Genomic DNA, 19,123 nt, shown 5'->3' on the forward strand with positions numbered 1-19,123 from the left:
TTTAGGTTTAGATGATTGTCTAGTATGACTCCTAAATCTCTTGTGTGAGAAATATGTGTGTCCGGGGGAGTAGAATCGGTGTTAGTCAAGTGTTCAGGGGAGATGAGCAGGATTTCTGTCTTGGATGCGTTGAGCACCAGGTTCAGGCTGGAGAGGAGACTTTTTATGGATTTCAAACAGTTTTCCCAGTAGTCGAGTGTTTTTGTCAGGGTTTCTTTTATGGGGATCACTATCTGAACGTCATCTGCATAGAGGTAGTATGTTAATTGTAGGTTAGTGAGTAGTTGGCAGAGGGGTAGTAAGTAGATATTGAAAAGGGTTGGAGATAATGATGAGCCTTGTGGAACGCCTAGCGTTGATATATAACTTGGTGATTCTATGTTGTTGACTCTCACCTTGTAGCTTCTGTTGTTGAGGAATGAGTTGAACCAATTGAGGGCAAGACCCGTGATTCCAATTTCTGAAAGACGATTTAGGAGGATGGCATGGTTTACTGTATCGAATGCCGATGAGATATCTAGAAGGACCAGTAGGTATGCAAGCCCTTTGTCTAGTCCCATGAGGATGTGGTCTGATAGGGAGATGAGAAGGGTTTCTGTGTTGGCTGATTTTCGAAAACCATACTGTGCAGGGTAAAGAATTTTATTTTCCTCAAGGTAGTCAGAGAGTTGTGTGTTCACAACTTTCTCTGTGAGCTTCGCTAGAAACGGCAGGTTCGATATGGGTCTGAAATTGGCGAGTTCTTTTGTGTCTAGATTGGGTTTCTTTAGGAGGGGTTTGAGAGATGCTGTTTTTAGCTCGTCAGGGTAGATTCCTTGTGCCAGGGAGCAGTTTATGATATTGGTGAGTGATCTGGAGATGGTGCTGGGGATGAGAAGCAGAAGTTTTGTAGGGATGTGGTCTGTCGGATGGCTGGAGGGTTTCATTTTTTTGAGAACGGATTCTATCTCCATGGTGGTAGTAGGTTCGAAGGAGTCAAGGGTGTTTCTGGGGTGATAGTTGGTGTTGGAGTTGAAAATTGGGGTTATTGTATTAGTGGGGAGACGTGCCAATGTGTTTGCAATTTTATCCTGAAAGAAGCGTGCAAGATCATTGGCTTTAGATTGAGCCTGTTCATCAGGGATGGTGGGGGCAGAGGGTTTTGTGAGTTGTGAAACAAAAGAAAACAGAGCCTTGGCATCATATTGTATATCATGGATTCTGTTTGCGTAGAATTCCTTTTTAGTCTGTAGCAGAGAGGTCTTGTAGAGATGGAGGAAGCGTTTGTAGTCTGAAAGAGTTTTGGTGTTAGGGTTTTTACGCCATGTGCCTTCTTTATGTCTGAGGTCTAGCTTCATTTGTTTAAGTTCTGGGGAGAACCATGGTTGTTTCGTTTTTTGTGACCAGTTGATGATTTTTGTCATTTTCGGGCATAGTTTGTTGGCAATTGTTTCCGTGATACTGCTCCAAGTGAAAAGCGCAGAGTTGGGGTTGGAGTAGTCCAAATTAGGGAGATCTTTAGTTAGCTGTTCGCTAAGAGTGTCAGAAGGGCATCATTTCCGGAAGTGAATGGTAGAGTGAGGCTGAGTTTTTGCAGGATTTACTTTGGTAGTGAGAGTAGTTGATATCAGGGAGTGGTCTGACCAGGGTACAGGGGTGCAGACTGGAGCATTCTTGTGAGACAGGTTTGAGTTGATGAATATGAGGTCCAGTGTGTGACCAGCTTTGTGGGTAGGTTTGTTGATGATTTGTTCAAAACCCATTGCTCTAAGAGTGGAGAGGAAGGTATCTCTCTCTCTCACACACACACAACCAGTCATGTCCGTGACCAATCTCTCTCTCTCTCTCACATTCTCTCATACACTTACAGACATGCTGGCTCACTCTCTGTCTCACTTACCCCCACCCACAGCACACATAGCAGCTACAACACAAGGTAGCCGGTATGCTGCTATTAAAAGCATTGTCCTGACAGGCTGGAAACTTCAGCAGAAGTGACCTCCCCAGCCCCACAGTGCTAAGAAGGCAGCACTCAGCTGTTTGCTTGTGCTGCGATTGATCGCGGCACAGAGCAATCAGCTGGGAATATAATTCTATGCTTTTCTCCCCACCACAGCCTTTTTTTGTTTTTTTGCAGTTTGATTATTATTATTAATTGTATATTTTCTTGCTGGTGTTGCGCTGGTGAGAGAAGCGGAGGTCGGAGCCGGGAGGGTGGGGGGCAGTGGCGCCATACTCCTGCAGACCCTGGCAAAGTGGCCAGCCAGCATCGAATGCGATTTCTGCAGCAGCAGCATTACATGCATGGCCTTTTCTTCTTCCCCATGCCCGGTAAACATCACTTCCTCTTCCGGGCTACAGGGGCGGGAAGAAGAAAAGGTCATGGTCCTGTTGCCAGCTTCCACAAACACTGCTGCCGTTTCCCTCGGGGCTTGATAGCCTGGGCAGGAACAGCAGCAGTGTTTGTCTCGTTGAGGTGAAGTGGTGGGGGGGGGGGGGGAAGAGCAGCGGGTGCGCGACACACCTGCCGGTGCTTCGCGACACACTGGTTGAGAACCGCTGCTGTATAGAAAGTGTTTCTTTGTGGAGGGTTTTTTTTTTAATATAAATTTATTCTGGAAGATATTATTTCATAAAAGCAATTATATTAAAACAATGTCTTCAGCATTTTGGAAAGCAATTTTTAAAAATTAACATAAAAATCATAATACATAGATAATAGGTTCAAAAGGTGTGAGTTGAGTTTGAGGAAAGGTGGGAGGCAGGTCTTAGGGGTATGGTGGATTTGCCAGGTTCCTAAAAACATTATCACTGTGCCACTCCTCTGGGAACTGTGATCCCTTCCTTCTCTCTTCTGTAAATTTCAAATCACTAAAAGGGACAAACTGCATAGAGACTTCCTTCTTGATGATTTGACCTGTGCTGTTCCCTGGCAGAGTTAGATGGTGCTCCCCCAGCCTCACCCCATCTCATCCCTCGCCTGGGGCAGCAGATTCTCTTGAGCCACCCGTGCAGACAAGAACACAAAAGCACGGCTGAGACCCAACAGGAACACAAAAGCAGAAAGCGAAAGCCCGAGAGGAGGACCCATGTAAGGCTATCAATTAGGGCCAACAAAGCCAGAGGCTAAGAGCAAGGCTAGGGTGGAACAAAAGATTGCAGAATACATGGGCCCAAGAGGAAGGCCCATGTGAGGCCAGAAGGCAAGAACATGACTTAGACCAAGCTCTCGTATGGTACTGACCATGAGGCTGCAATATAATATAATATAATAGAATCTATACCGGAACAAGGTGGCCATGGTCGGAGCTGGGAGGACTGAATAGAGTGTTGGTGCTGCAGGCCATAAAGCTGGGAGGACTAAGGCAGTCCAAGAGGCCCACTAAATCCCTCTGTTAGTGGGCAGACAGAACTGCCCAACAGATCCTCACATTAGATAGGCCAGATGAACAAATATAAAGGACTTCCCATCATTGGTGGGACTAGAGGAATAAATAGCACAATATGATACATTTGTTTAGAATTTGTGGGCCAAAAAAAAAAAACACATTAAGGGAAGAACCTTGTTTTCAGCTGAGTCCTGAAGCACAGGGAGATAAAATAATGTGCCCAAGGTCCAATCTGGGACCAGTGGCTAAGGAGAGCCTTGAACTCTTGTTCCAGGATGTCTCCTGAGTTATAGGTCAGTGTTCTCCCTACCAGAGCGTCCCACCGCCATTCTTTGCTGGGCACATTTTAACAGGGAAGTATTCAAACCGACTACTTTGGTGCAAAGTCCACAGGCCTTTTGTACCAAATTCCTAAGGGAAAGCATACACATACTTTCACTTTGAAAATAGCTGCTGGTTTGCTGTCATAGTCGGGTATATGCAGTATTTGTGGGCAGATTATATTTAGTAACATCGTGTTGGATAGCATCTCACTTCCCCATAATAGAAAGTCTATTGATAGAGCCAGTCACTGGTGTTCTGTGATTTGTGGATTCAGTTTGGGATTTTCCATTGCTTTTGATCTCCTTAGAATAACGAGCCCAGGTAAGTGACTGGCAGAAGATTTCCTTTCATTCCCTTACCTGCCTGTGCTTTTTGTTGTCTTGGCCATACTGGATAATAATTGGCCTGCCTCCATATTTGATTCTGCCCTGTCAGCAGATGTGATATTTTCTTTTATTGCAGGTCCAGCTGTGGCATGAACCAAATTGAACTGGAACTTGATTCCTTGAGAAATTCTAGCGTCCATCTGCCTGCCAAGTCCTCAGTCTCTGAAGCAGTTTTGCTTTCGATTGGTGCTGACCCTTGGGATTCCAGTCCCACGGGGTCAATGCTGTGTAAATGCACCTGTTCAAAGCGCCATGACTCACTTTAGGAAGGAGAGGCAGGAAAACGGTTCAGCCAGTACTGGAACCAGCAGCCTTTTGGTTTGGAGGCAGCAGAGGAGGGCTGTTATCTCTCACTACTAAAAGGGGGGGGGGGGGCATTCATTTATTTATTTATTTAGTTTGCTTCATTTTTATCCACTGGATCATTAAAAAAAAAAAAAAAAAAAAAAAAAAAGAATGCTCCCAGTAGAATGCAATAGAGGAAAACATTTAAACCAATGCATATTAAAATAAGCATAACCGCCCATCTCAAAATATATATATATATAAAGTGACCTAACAGTAACATAATTCTACAGTCTTAAAAAGTAATCAGTGCTACATAACATAAGTAAGAGCCTGCAATTTATATCAACATTCTGTAATATAAAGTGAAAATGTAACTGCTCTCCCTCACACACATAGTATAGTCAAAAATAAAGCTTAAGTGTCCCAATAGTATTACAGAAAAGGCAAAAAAAATCCCAATTTTTTCTCCTTTTTTTTCTGTCTCAAGCATTCCCTTGTTCCAGTGCGTTTCACTGGAAGGTTAAATTTCCAGTCCCCTCCCCTGCAAATCTGCCTCAAGAGCTTTTAAATATGCCCCCTGTGTGTATCCTTGTGCTGTGAAGGTGAGCTAAAGTCTTCTCTGTTTCTCCTTGTTTAGGAGTAGTTTTTATGTGTTAAATGCACGCTACTTTCTGTGAAACCTTGTGGGCTTCACAGCTTTTTCGGGATTTCCTTGCTCTGTCCCTAGTTTCTCTTCTTTGTTCAGTGGCTTCCTTTTGGTAGCAGTCCTGCTTACATATATGTGCTCTAGATCTCTCCTGAAGATTTCACATAACCTTCCCCTGTTTCCACTGACTGTCTACCATTCTCTGAAAAATACGTGCCTGTACATTGGACACAAGGGCTGAGCTAGCACAAGTTTGAAACTCGCGAGCAGTTGCACCAATCATCAAGGATTCAACCTCAGCCACTGACCATTTGGGCAACTTTTAATGTAATTACCTTTAAAAAAAAAAAAAAAGAAACGCTGCAAAAAAAATCTAGCCAAAATAAAAGTAAACCTTTCATTCACTCACCTCACACTTGGATTGATAAGAATAGCTGCGCCTGAGTATGTTAAGGGCTCCCATTAGGAACTGCAAATATTAGTAAGAAAATGAGGTTAGAGGGTGACAAAAAATGGTCTTAAATTGTGGGAAAACAGAGCAAAATGAAGAGGAAAGCCAAGCACAAAGAGAGTTGGTGCACCATCGCTGCCAAGGAAAACATCCCTTGATGGTGTTGAAAGGGGAACGGGATTGTCTGGGTGTGGGAGAGGGAAAGGGGGCTGGGGGCTAGGGGAAACTGCATGTTTAATAAAAAAAAAAAAAAAAAGAATAAGAACCCTATTCTGGGGTAGATTTTATAATTTAGCGCGAACGCGTACTTTTGTTCGTGCACCAGGCGCGAACAAGAGTACGCGGGATTTCAATAGATACACACATATCCATTCAAATCCGGGATCAGTGCGCGCAGCCCGCCTCCGTTCCCTCCCTTCCCCTACCTAACCCACCCCCCCCGGCCCTATCTAAACCCCCCCCTACCTTTATCGCCGGATTTACACCTGCCGGAGGCAGATGTAAATCTGCGCGCACCAGCGGGCTGCTGGCGGGCCATCACCCGACCCGGGGGCTGTTCCGGAGGGCGCGGCCACGCCCCCAGAACGCCCCCGGGCCGAAACCACGCCCGTGGCGCCGCCCCCGAAACGTCGCGTCACTCGCGCCATGCCCCCGAAACGTCCCGTCACGACCACCACGCCCCCCGACACGACCCACGGCACGCCTCTCCATGCAAGCCCCGGGACTTACGCGCGTCCCAGGGCTTGCGTGCGCCGCCGAGCCTATGCAAAATAGGCTCGGCGCGCGGTGTTTGGGGTAGGTTTTTGGGGGCTACGCGCTTACCCCTTTGAAAAACTACCCCTCTGTGTGTGTGTGTGCTACCTGGATCTGATAGAGATTACCTATGTCCAGTGTTGATTCCTTTAGACAAAGTATTATAGAGAGACACAACTACCAGCTGAGGTCAATGCGTTTCTGTGTGTCAGAAGGGATGTCAGCTTGGCCAGAGATTGACGGATGGGACTTGCATTCTAGCAGTTGTAAGAATGAATTTAGCAACTGTTACCGGGGCCCTTTCTCCTGCTCTATTTATTTATTTATTTATTTTTAATTTTTATATACCGACATTCTTGTATAATATACAAATCATACCAGTTTACATTAAAACAGGAGATGCAGGAAAAAAAGTTACCTTTGTCAAATACATTTAACATTAATAACAATGAAAATTGTTAACAAGGGATAACAACTATGAAAAAAGAGAAAGGTAAACAAAAGTGGAAGAATCATAGAAGTTAAAAAGAAAAAAAACGAAAAAAGGTAGCACCAAGGGTTGTGAAGCCTGTGTTAAATGCTTGGGCAATCTGAAACACTTTCCGGCTTTAATTGTTTTCACTTGTTTGTTTCTTCTCTTCCTTTTTTTTTTTTTAATATCTCTCTGGGTGTGACTAATGGCCTGCAGCATGCAGCGTGGTTGCTGGTAAGACAGGAAATGGGGTGAGTAATTTAATAGGGAGATTTTTATCACACTTCTACCATAATCTCCCTAATTTAATATCGTTTTGCATTTTTGTTCCCAAGGATGGGAATGAAGGTAACACTTGCTCTGTTAAATGTGGGCGAAGTTTAAGTTTCTGTATAAGTATGTTATATTACATTTATAGTCTTGCTTTCCTTGAACAAAGCTCATCCCAAAGTGGTTTGCATCTGAAAGCGATACAATGAATGCATCATATTAATATAATACATCAATACAAGTACAATCAGTCAATAAAATACAAAATTCATTACAAGTCTAAAGACATAACTCACTTCACCCTCACTCTCACCAGGGAAGCCAAGCTACTAAACTGGCTGTTCAACCAATTTATAAAGCACAGCTTCATGCTACCCATGACCCCCATCCGTAAAACTAACAAAAACCATGGAGGAATTGATGTGAAACAGTGTTTGAGTGTTAAAATACTTCTGGTGATGTCTTCTAGCACGTTGAAGGTGGTACCCTGAATGATGTTATGATACCTTGGACCCAAATCTTGAGAGAGAGAGATTTGGGGAAGTCAGATTTCAGAAGCTGCCTACCCAGGCAAATACTGATTTACCTGGGTAAACTGGCTGTCGGAAACCTGTCCTCCACTTACCCAAGCAAAAGTATGCATGTGACTCAACAATGCTTGTATTTTTACCCAGGCAAAAATGAGGAGAGCTAGGGGAGAGAAAAGAACCCATGTAGAATAGATTTTCAGATTCCCGCCTATTTTTAAGAGTAAAAATATTGGAGAATAAGCAGTGACAAATCTCTCTTGGTACTTTTTTCATGGGTTAGAATTTAAAGCAGGAGTACTAGTAAAGGTTTTTAAAGAAATCCAGTTTAATACAAAGTAAAAGATAGAATGGCTCCTGCTGCTGTGCACTGCAGCTCCGACTAAATCCCCATCCCTTTCTACGCTCTCTCTCTTATTTATGTTCTGAGGCGTTAGAAGTATCAAAAACCTTTGCAGATTCCTTGGAACTAACCGTGCCCACCAGTAAATTACAGGCCCTTCTGTGCTGATCCTCATTAGAACCCCATGCAGACACGGTGCTGATTCACTGAAAGTGGAAGGTCCTCATCTTGGATGGACACATCTTTTTTTCAATCTCCAAAACTTTCAAGGATCTCCCGCTCAGCCTCACCACTCTGGCTCCCACTGAGTCTTCCCCCCACCTCTCTCTCTCAGTTCCCTCCTCCCCAACCAAGTCCATACCTATTGGTCTCTCTCCCACCTCCTAATTCATCCCAACTAGGCTCCCTCTGTCCCCAGTCCATCCCCACCAGTCTCTGTCAACTCTTCCGGGCTATCCCCACAATGTCTCTTTCTCTCAGCCCCATTACTCTCTCTCATTCTTCACATCCATCCCCAGCACTCTCTCTCATTCTTCACATCCATCCCCATTACTCTCTCATTCTTCACATCCATCCCCAACACTCTCTCTCATTCTTCACATCCATCCCCAGCACTCTCTCTCATTCTTCACACCCATCCCCAGCACTCTCTCTCATTCTTCACATCCATCCCCAGCACTCTCTCTCATTCTTCACATCCATCCCCAGCACTCTTTCTCCCCCAAGTCCATTCTCATCATTCTTTCTCACTCTCTCCTCACTTTATTGCTGCTGGCCTGGTTGCTCTTCCCACCACTGCTGATTTCTTGGGCTGCTGCTGATTCCCTCAGCAGGGTAGATAGGGAGAGGCATAACCACTCTGCCTGTGTATATTGGTGAGATCTCATCTAGAATATTGAGTCCAGTTCTGGAGGCTGTACTTCCAAAAGGATATAGAGAGTGCGGAGGCGGCCCTGAACTAGGCAGGCAAAATGACGCCATATTGAGATGAGACTTAAGGGCCTTCATAAGTGTACCCTCAAGCAGAAGCGAGATGGGGGGAGGATATGATAGCGACATTTAAGAACCTCAGAAATATAATACCCAAGAAGCAAACCGTTTTCAAAGGAAAGTATGCATTAGAACAAGAGGTGATGGTATGAGGGAATAGACTCAGGAGCAACATCGATCAATATTTCTTCACAGAAAGGATAGCAGATGCATGGAGTGACCTCTCTTTGGAGGTGGTGAAGACAAAAAGAGTAACAGAATTCAAGCAGGCATGAGTTAAGCACGGAAAATTCATAGTTGCGAAGAAGCGAGGGGAAAATAAGTCAAAGCTCACCTGGGGTTTGTGACATTGCACCAGGAATGCAGTGGACAAGCTAAATAGGTCTTAGCTGCCACCATATCCTGTCTTTCGGTCTCTTTGTTCCTCTCACAGTCCATATGTTTGAGCAAACAGTAAATTCCCCCCTCCCTCATTTCTTCTGCTTGTTACTCCCTCCTATCCTTACCACTGCATTCTGTGTCTGTCCCAAGCACCTTTCAGTTCTGTCTTGCTTTTGTTTGCCATTATCTCTTCCTGTAGGTTATTTCAAAAGAGAGTCTCACTCTGATCAGCAACCAAGGTCTATGAAAGTATGACCATCGTATATGACACCAGGATTGCACAAATATGAATTTATAACTTACGTCCATAAAGTGCTCGTGGTTATAATCATAGGTCATTAATTTCACCTGAGATAGATACATAATTTTTTTAAAAACGTTATCTTGCAGTGAAAAAACTTATACAGTAATCAGGATCACCAGTAGAAAATTCTCATTTTTTAAAATATTTTTCTATGTCTTGCAATTAAAACCACTTATTGCAGTCCCATGGCCTATATCTTAACATATCCCGATCGGAGAAATTTGTGATCAAAGCTGGATTTCACAGTAGCGATGAGCTTCAGCGCTATGCAGTCTCAAGGAGAAGCGCATCGCTACTGTGAAATCCAGCTTTGATCATAAAGGGGCGCGCAGTGTAACGGCTTTGCCCGGCTTCGCCCGGATACGCCGGGACGTCCGGACTATCATCTTCAGGCTGGTCTTTGTTAAAGGTACTTTATATATTTGTTTTTGCCATGTGAACTATATTTCTGGTTCTCTGATATTTATCAGCTTGCACTTAAAATTGTTGGCCACAAAATTTGAGAGAACTGCTGATATTCCTGTAATTGAATTGACCATGCCTCCTAAACGTAAGGGGAAAGTGAGAGTCTTTCCCTCACTCCCCTTACCTTCTCCAATCCAACAAGAAATCAGCAGGTTTTTGCTCTCTCCTGCTTTAAATGACGTGAAAAACAAGACTCTGATGTGCCATTCAGCTTGGGAGGGCTGAATGTGCCCCCAGACGAGGCTTCACTAAGCCCTAACACCGGCATACCTCCTGCTGAAAGACTGGTGGGGATAAGTTCTGAGGGAGCCGTAGCAGAGGTCAACAGTGAGCGTGCTCTTATTACCACGGAGGCAACCCCAAGTGGTGGAGAAAGAGACTTGGAGGTAGCAAGTCCCTTGGAAGGGAATATTGAGTTATTCAATCCGGGTAATAATCCAGAACCACCCACCCGCCCAGCGGTGGTAACACTCGATGTATTTTGGGAAAAGATGGAGGGAATGTCTTTAAACATAAAGGGATTAGAAAGGAAAGTAGATTTGTTAATGAGTGGGAATCAGCAAGAAACATTACGAATTCAAAGACAAATTAAAGAATTAGATGACAAGACAAAAAGTTGGGAAAATGTTCAAAGGAAAAATATGGAATTTCAGGTAGCTGTCGTCAAAGACAGAGAGACAATTACTAGAAGATTGGAATCTCTGGAAAACAGTGCCAAGAAATATAACTTGAGATTCTTAAATTTTCCAAGAGTGATAGGGGAATTGCCCTCAGTCACTCTTAAAAAGTTTCTATTGGATGCACTTGGCATTGTTTCTGGAGAAACCATAAGTATAGTAAATTGTTATTTTCTTCCAAAAAATAGAAATGTGAATAATAGATCAGATTTACCATTTCAAGGAGATCTTACTAATTTTCTGGAGACCAGTGCCCAGATTATAGACTGGGGTACTCTGTTGGTAAATTTCTCCTCATTTAAAGAGATAAATTTAATTATGAAGACTTTTTTTCAAAAGTACCCTGTCAACTATATGGATAAGTTAATTAAGATATTCCCAGATTTGGCATATCCTACTCAATTAAGAAGGAAAGCCTTTTTGGCTTTACGCCAGGAGGTAATTGCTTTAGGTTATACTTTTACATTAAGATTCCAATGTAAGTGCATAGTGAAAAAACAGAATGATATATTCATTTTTTTCACTCCAGAACAATTAAAAGAGTTTGTAGTGCAGAGACAAATCCCATCATCGTCCCCTATACCGAGTTAATAGGAACAGAAATATAGCAGGTATTATGTGGCCCTGATTTAATTGTTTTGTTTTCATGATTTAACTCCCTAATGGTTTCTTTTAAGTGCAAATTCACTCTCAAGTGTGTTTGATACCAAATGTTATTGGGGGTTTTCATTATAATTTCCTGTAATTACTAATTGTGGAAAGAAGTATAGATTTTTGTTTATATAAATGTAACCCAATACATGTATTTTCAAGCAAACTATATTCTTATTGTTTGTTAGTTGAAAATGAGAAATAAAGAATTAAAAAAAAAACAAAAAAACTAATCAGAGAAAGTTCTTTTTTACTCAACGCACAATTAAACTCTGGAATTTGTTGCCAGAGGATGTGGTTAGTGCAGTTAGTATAGCTGTGTTTAAAAAAGGATTGGATAAGTTCTTGGAGGAGAAGTCCATTACCTGCTATTAAGTTCACTTAGAGAATAGCCACTGCCATTAGCATTGGTTACATGGAATAGACTTAGTTTTTGGGTACTTGCCAGGTTCTTATGGCCTGGATTGGTCACTGTTGGAAACAGGATGCTGGGCTTGATGGACCCTTGGTCTGACCCAGTATGGCATTTTCTTATGTTCTTATGTCCTATGATTATAATCTCATGAGCGTCTCAAGACGTTGTTTTTTTTTTTCGTTAGTAATATTATATTGTTTTAATGTTATATTGTTTTACTGTATCTCCCACCTGAGTTCATTGTAAACCGGCATGATGTGCTTCACGAATGTCGGTAAATAAAAGTTAATAAATAAATAAATAAATGAGCACTTTATGGACGTAAGTAATAAATTCATATTTGTGCAGTCCTGGTGTCATATTCGATGGTCATACTTTCATAGACCTTGATTACTGATAAGAGTAAGATTCTCTTTTCATTTTTTACCCCCTGTAGGTTATTTCAAGCATCTGCCATCCTCTTCCTAGTTCTCAGGGTTTCCTCTGGACCATCTTCCCAGCAGCTGAGATCAGGATCCCTTTGTCTTTGAATTTCTTTTTCTATTTTGCTATTTTTTCTTCCTCCTTTCCCATTATGATTGTCTTAAGCCTCTCTTTATAGTGTTGTGTTGCAGGCCTTGTTTCATTTTAGTAGCCTTTTTTCCAAACTGCTTCTATCCTCCCAATATCCATATGAAGGTACGGTCTCCAGAGGAGGGATGGGGAAGAAAGAGAAGTATAAAAGAAAAAATAAAACGAGCATAAAAAGAATGAAATAGGGCAAAATTATTTTTCCCAGTGATTTTTTTCCACCTCTGTAATCCCTCCCCAAGAGTGCTTCATTATCTCCCTGCAAGGCCTGCCTGGAGCAGTTTGTGCTCTCTCTGGCAGCACAGGGGCTGGAGGATGGAAGTAAAGGGAGGTGCTTACCTGGCACTTCATTTCTTTATGTATCTAACTTTATTGATTGCCTGTTCAGATCACCAGCTAACGTAGATCATAAAAACTTTTTAACATCATAGATAATTTATAATACCCAAAGGGGTAGATTTTAAAAGGTGCGCGCAGGAGTAGATTTGTTCGCGCAACCCGGCGCGAACAAATTTACTCCCAATTTTATAACGTGCGCATGTTATAAAATACAGGGTCGGCGCGCGCAAGGCTGCGCAAAATCGGCAGCCTGCGTGCCCGAGGCAGACATAACTTGCGCGTGTCAGCCAGGTGCCGGCGCGCCATGTTCCGGTCTGGGGGGGGCTGGTCCGGAGGCCACAGCCACGCTCCCCCTGGAACGCCCCTGCTGTTCACATCAGTAATTCCATAAATGGGAACTAAAATGCTTATAGAATACAAATTGATGCGTGTACAAATGCAGAATTTAGTGAAATGTCCTGCTCTGGCCTCTCTTTTGTATTTTTGGTCCGGCAGATTCCTTCTGCTACTTTGGGCTTTCAGCTCAATCAGAACTGGCCTTTGTGTGAGCTATGGCGCCATGAACGTTCATTTGCCAATACCTGGGAATCCCCCCCCCACCCCCTTATTTTATATCCCCTCGCAACTCACTTAGGCAAGGTATTGCAGTGCCAGTCCTTCCAGAACCCTACAGTCATGGGCTTTAAGCCCAGCCACTAGGTGTCACTGTTTTGTAATGACTGGGACTCCCTACCACAGCATCTCTGGCCCCGGGCTCTTACTGTTAGTAATGATACTCATATGGTTGTTCTACACCGAATAAATCCATTAGGTTAGTTTTTATCATTGCTTGCTTTGTTTATGATTCAGAAAGCAGGGCCTTTCATTGGAAAAAGATGATATTGTACAGCTGAAGGAAGCCTACAAATGGATTATTCACCCCCTGTTTTCGGAGGAACTGGGTGTTCAGATCGATAGCAAGGTATTGCAGTATGAAATATATGTTCTGGTACTGTTACATGCTTTCGTTCCTGGGCTCTTCAGGCTGGAAGAGAAAGCAGCAGATCTGCTCATTGAAGACAGCCTGGGTCCAAAATATCATCATATTCTATTCTTGCAAGATAGAACTTTTGGTGTTTCTGTCATTCAAAAAAAAAAAATATATATATATATTTATGCATCACTTTCAGATTGAACTGAATCTTAAAATTCTTCCATTTGCCACATGTCTGCAATCTGCCGTGGCTTCTGTAAAAGTTTTTTACGTATTCTTTAATGACAGTTATTTGCCAAGCAAACTCCACTCCATTACAGCCTCCCTGTGTTATTTGTTGGCATCTGTTCTGAAGTGCAGAGTTTTAGGGAAAAGCTCACGTCTTTGCAGGTTGTGATAGCTTTTATTGGATCGATATAAGAATAAATCTGAATACTGCTGAAGGAAAAGCAGCACTGTAATTCCTGGTATAGAGCATTCTGCTCAGCCTCCCTTCCACTGCTGACACTAGCGAGGCTGCAGATTAGTCTGGCTGTTGTACCGTGTCCTGGGTTTGGTCCTGAGATAAAACCAGCTCATTTTGGACCATAAGTGCCTAAATAAAACGTAGTAAGTGAAACCATCTCATGATGCACTCTGTGGGTCAGATTATCAAAAGCATTTCTGCATGTAAATGGGCTTTTTGAAAATCGCCCTGGAGCTCCAGGTGTCAAAGTACGCATGGAAGCGACTTTTGTGTGCACTTTTCTGCATACTTGATAGAGGCGTTCCTGGGGGCGGAGTTGGGAAGAGGAAACCATTTCCGCACATTCTTTGGAGTTTGGAAAGCATGCTGAGAAATGTACTTGTGAACATTTACTCCTGCTCCCGTGCAGGATTCTGTGCACCCCTGCTGTTTTCTAAGTGAAATGTTTTGCGCAAGTCTGCTTGGAAAACATTTGAGTTACTGTAAAATTACCTTCTTTAGGTTGAATTATTTGGATTATCTTCTGTTCACCCTTTATGTGGGTAAGTTGTCTTTGAAAGAACATTTTTCGAAAATCATGAAACTTTCCGAAGGTCTGTCCAGATTACTTTGTTGCTTCTCTCTTGGTTCGTACAGTCAGCAGCTGAGGGGGAGAGCATTATTAGCTGCAGCATGTGCTCACAATAGGATTTTCAATTACATTTTTGGAAGCACTTTGCCCCTGCTCTCACCAATCCGAATGATGCATACGATAGTTTGCAGCATGGCACCTCTGCAGTGGAAGAGCTCAGCATGGCCAAAAAATAAATACGAACATTTTCACTAAAATGAATGTGCAGCTCCAGGAGGCATTTCTCCATATATTGCTTTATGATTGCTGAATCTTAAAATAAACCAGTCGAAGAGATTTATTAAGGAAGCACTGTGAAGAAGACCCTGTGCTCACTGTTTCTGTTGCCAGCATGCTCCACCAGGGAGAGGATTAGTATCAAGCATAAAGAGGGGTTGGAAATCTTGAGGCAATGGGCTTTTACATCAGCGTCGGTGGTTCGGTTGATTGGCATATGCTCCCTTGCAGCCAGTCAAAACCCCGTAGTGGGGCTTAGCTGGGGTACCAGCTGAGGCCTGGGGGTTCACTGCTGTCTTGAGTGACCCCTAGGGCCCCCATTTTGCAAACGGATACGAGAGGCAGGTGGATAATATCCCCTCTGATGATAAAAGGACCTCTTAGGGCACTGTCGTGAGGATTTCCTGGCAGAGGTCGGTGGATCCGATGTACTGGCAGAGAGATACTGAAGTGTCTCATGGTGATCCTTCAACTGAGCCACAGCATCCCTCACTTTATCACCAAAAAGGTTCTCACCAGTACAAGGTAGGTCCGCGAGCTTCTCCTGGACCTCTGGCCGGAGATAAGAGGCTCGGAGCCAGGCCATCCTGCGGGCACCAATGCCCACTACCGCCACCCTAGCTGCTGTTTCAAATACGGTCATAGATGGAGCGCACCTTGTGTTTGCCACATTCCACGCCCTGCTGGACGACCGCAAAGAAAGCATCCTGCTGTTGTTGGGTAGGCGCTCGGACAATTCCTGAACCTACTTCCAGAGTTTCCGAGAATATTGTGTCATGTACAGCTGGTAGGAAGCAATACGGGCAATCAACATAGTGCCCTGAAACACCTTCCTACCCAGCACACCCAGTGCCCTATGCTCCCAGCATAGGTACGGCCTGTTTTAGGGCAGACTCTACCACGACTGACTCTGGGTGAGGGAGAGTTGGCATGCCTAGAAGAATTTGACAGTGCAGACCATGTAGAGGGTTCCACACCAGAGGTGTCCCCAACAGTTGTTCTTCATAAGCTAAACCAACCAGGAAAAATCTGGAAATGTGTTGCTATGTGGCTACCAAGACATCTATGAAACCTGAACGACACATCACTCCCACTGTGGATAACATCATTGCTGATCTGAACAGAGCACAGGTTTTTTCCAAACTTGACCTCATAGCAGGATACAATTGACTTCACCCCGAATCAATATAAATAACTATTTCTACAACTCTTGAATCTTCATTGTGGAAACGCCTCAGTTTTAGCAATTCCTCTACTGCAGAACATAACATTTGATTCACCTCAGTCTTATGATGTTATGAACCTAATCTGACACCGAGCTCTCCAAATTGCAAATATATCAAACCCACATTAGAGTTTTTTGGATACATATTTTCCAAGGATTGGGCTTCTGCAGACCTTAAGAAAGTGCTGGATATCGAAAATGCTTTCGTGTCCACAAATTCCACACAAGTTCAAAGCCTGTGTGGAGTTGCCAGCTACTGTGGCAGATTCATTGCTGGCTTCAACTACACAGCCTCTTTGGAATCTCACCAAAAAAGAGCAGGTGTGGGAATGGACAAATGAACAAAAACTAAAGCTGAGCTAGAATAATCTCTTTCCAGTGATGTCTTGGTTTACTTTGATTCTGGCAAGAAGAATGAACATTTGGTGAATGCCAGCCCTGTTGATTTAGGAGCTGTCCTCAAGCAGCTGACCAAATAGGTTCCAGTCCATGCTGTTGCCAATGCCAGCCAGGCCCTGTCATCAGTTGAACAGACTGAAAGAGAATCTTTTGCAGTGGCTTGGAGATATTCACCTTTTCTTTTATACCTTGTATGGATGTCCTTTTCCTACTGGATCAGATCATGAGCCTCTGCAACTTATGTTAAGCAATTCTTTTGTCCACCAACTCACTTTGAATGTTGGATGCTCAGACTACAAGGCTATGAGGCCTCTGCCATAAAACTTGTGCTAAAAAATGGTTAGGTTTTCAGGTGAACATTTAAAGCCCACTTTCCGTGCTATGTAATACCTTTCCCTCAGGGCATGCTTAAGCTTTGCCTTACTAGAATGTCCTGGTTATTAACACAAAATAGTGTATTGTCCACCACACTGTCTGCCAGCAAATCACCCGTGGAAACTGGCCCAAAGTGAAAGGAGATCATCTTTGGGGAAAGGGAGAGGGATTATGTGGGAAGGAAGGGAAAGTGAGTGAGCAGGGGTGAAAAAGGGACAGCATGAATGCCTGAGAGAGACTGCAACAGCTAATGTATGAGAGTAATAATATCGCCTGAATTTCAGTCAGAGAGTGAAAAAAAACCAACACGGAGTCTATGGCAGGGACAGAGAAAGAATCGTAAAAATGCAAGATGTGAAATAACAGGAGGCTGAAAAGAGAACCATAAAGCAATAGAGACATAAGAAGAGACACAAGGCTTAATAGAGGAATGACCCGCAAAATGGTTCGAAAAGCTTTCATTTTCAAAACAATTTATATTCTGACTATATTGGAATTTCCACGGGTCTTAGCATATCCCCAGAATTGGATTTGCACTCCTAAACATTTGAGCAGTTCTGTCAAAACAAAGATCCCAGTGCTCACAGCCAGGCCCAGCTGGTTTGGCACATGCCAGCTTTCACAGGGTTGAAAAGAGCAAGGGCTAAAAGCCCAGAAACACCCAAGAGAAATGATTGAAAGATCTGAGAGTAGCTGGTGAGTTTTTCATCTAGTCACATCCTGTCAAAGCAAAAACCAGTATCCGTGGGCAAGTGTCCCCTTCACAGGTGTCAGCTTTGTTTTCCTCTTTTACATTTTTTTTTTTTAAGCCTCTGAGATCTCAAAACCTCATGTTATTTCCAACACCTTTTTTGTTGGTCCTTTAAAAGATATCACAACCTACAAAGACTCCGGACAATGTAATACACACACACACATTTCAGTTAATTTCTTTCTCTAAATCTGCATGTTAGGTTTTCAGGTAAAAAGAAGCATTTTTTTTTAAAAGTCAGTTACTTTAATCTGTCTTGTTTGGTCCTTCATGTACATTCATGATTGTAAAAGTTTGCGTGAGGGCAGTTTTTAAATAGCTCAGTCACAGGTACTTTTACTGTGTACGCTCACAACTTCTGTTCCAAGAGAAAGCTGCCAGGTGGAGTCTCTTTGTAAATTAGCTCCTGCTGTTTCAGTGTTTCTGGAATTCTCCCGAGGACAAACAGAATGGTAGTCCTCACACATGGGTGACATCATCAGATGGAGCCCCGACATGGAAAACTTATGTCAAAAGTTTCTATAACTTTGATTTGGCACACTGGGCATGCCCAGCATGCCCAGCATGCCCTATACTACACATCCATATGGGGTACCTCTTTAGTCTCTCTTTTTCCAAGGAGCTGCAGCATCACAGTTGGTGAGCTCTTTTCAGCCTTTTTGGAAAACGTCTGGTTTTTCACTTTTTATCTGCGATTATTCACTTGCGTTTGATGCCAGGTCCTTCTCGGTCCTTCCCATAATGCTCCTAGTCAGGGTTTTCATCGTTTATCGGTAAGTTTCCTTTTGCGGTTGATACCCCGGCAGTGGCGGTGCTTCGGTACCTGCTGGCCTTCGAAACCTGCTGCCATTGATTTTTGATATTGCTTCCCATTTATTTTGTCCCATCATGGCTGCATCCTGGTTTTGACTATGCCTTCTGTGCCCGAGGGCCATATCCATCATGGACCCTCATAAGGTATGTGTCCTCTGCCTGGGGGCATCACATGACATCCGGGGTTGCCACAGATGTCCACAAATGACCCCAAAAGGACGTCGTCTTCAGCTCAACAAGATGGAGCAACACTTTGGGTCAAAGAAGATCGATCCATCAGCATTGGCATCGGTGGCATTGGCATCAAAGGACCTTGGAGGTGCACTGATGGACACCGAACCATCGATACTGGTGGGACCATTGGTGCCATAGGTGGACAGGGGCGCCAGAGATAGACCACCGTCGGGCTCCTCCAGGCTGAGGACTTTGGGTTTCTCATCATCAGCCTCGGCACCAGGGAAGGACCATGCCGAGCATCGAGGGAAGCTGAAAAAGCATCAGCACTGGTCCTCCATCTATGCACAGTGCAGGGCATGGAGATGCACCAGCTCATGCTGGGATGCCCTCGAAGCAACCCTGTGGCAAGGAACACCGGTCCTCCCTCGGTGCCAGGAGTCTGCGACTGTCTCCACCAGTCCTGATGCCAGTCACCGA

At 43.6% G+C, this 19,123-nt stretch overlaps 1 protein-coding gene across 6 annotated transcripts in view; it reads left to right on the plus strand.

Moving 5' to 3' along the window:
• Positions 1 to 19,123, plus strand: part of PUS10 (pseudouridine synthase 10) — a 151,811-nt gene that overhangs the window by 58,456 nt on the left and 74,232 nt on the right. For all 6 annotated transcript variants that reach the window (XM_029593713.1, XM_029593715.1, XM_029593714.1 and 3 more), the window contains 2 exons: positions 6,905 to 6,939; positions 13,470 to 13,581. In XM_029593713.1, the coding sequence (XP_029449573.1) occupies positions 6,905 to 6,939; positions 13,470 to 13,581 (147 nt within the window). The remainder of the gene's footprint in view (positions 1 to 6,904; positions 6,940 to 13,469; positions 13,582 to 19,123) is intronic.

The sequence above is a fragment of the Rhinatrema bivittatum genome, chromosome 3 (assembly GCF_901001135.1).
Source record: "Rhinatrema bivittatum chromosome 3, aRhiBiv1.1, whole genome shotgun sequence".
Classification (NCBI taxonomy): Eukaryota; Metazoa; Chordata; class Amphibia; order Gymnophiona; family Rhinatrematidae; genus Rhinatrema; species Rhinatrema bivittatum.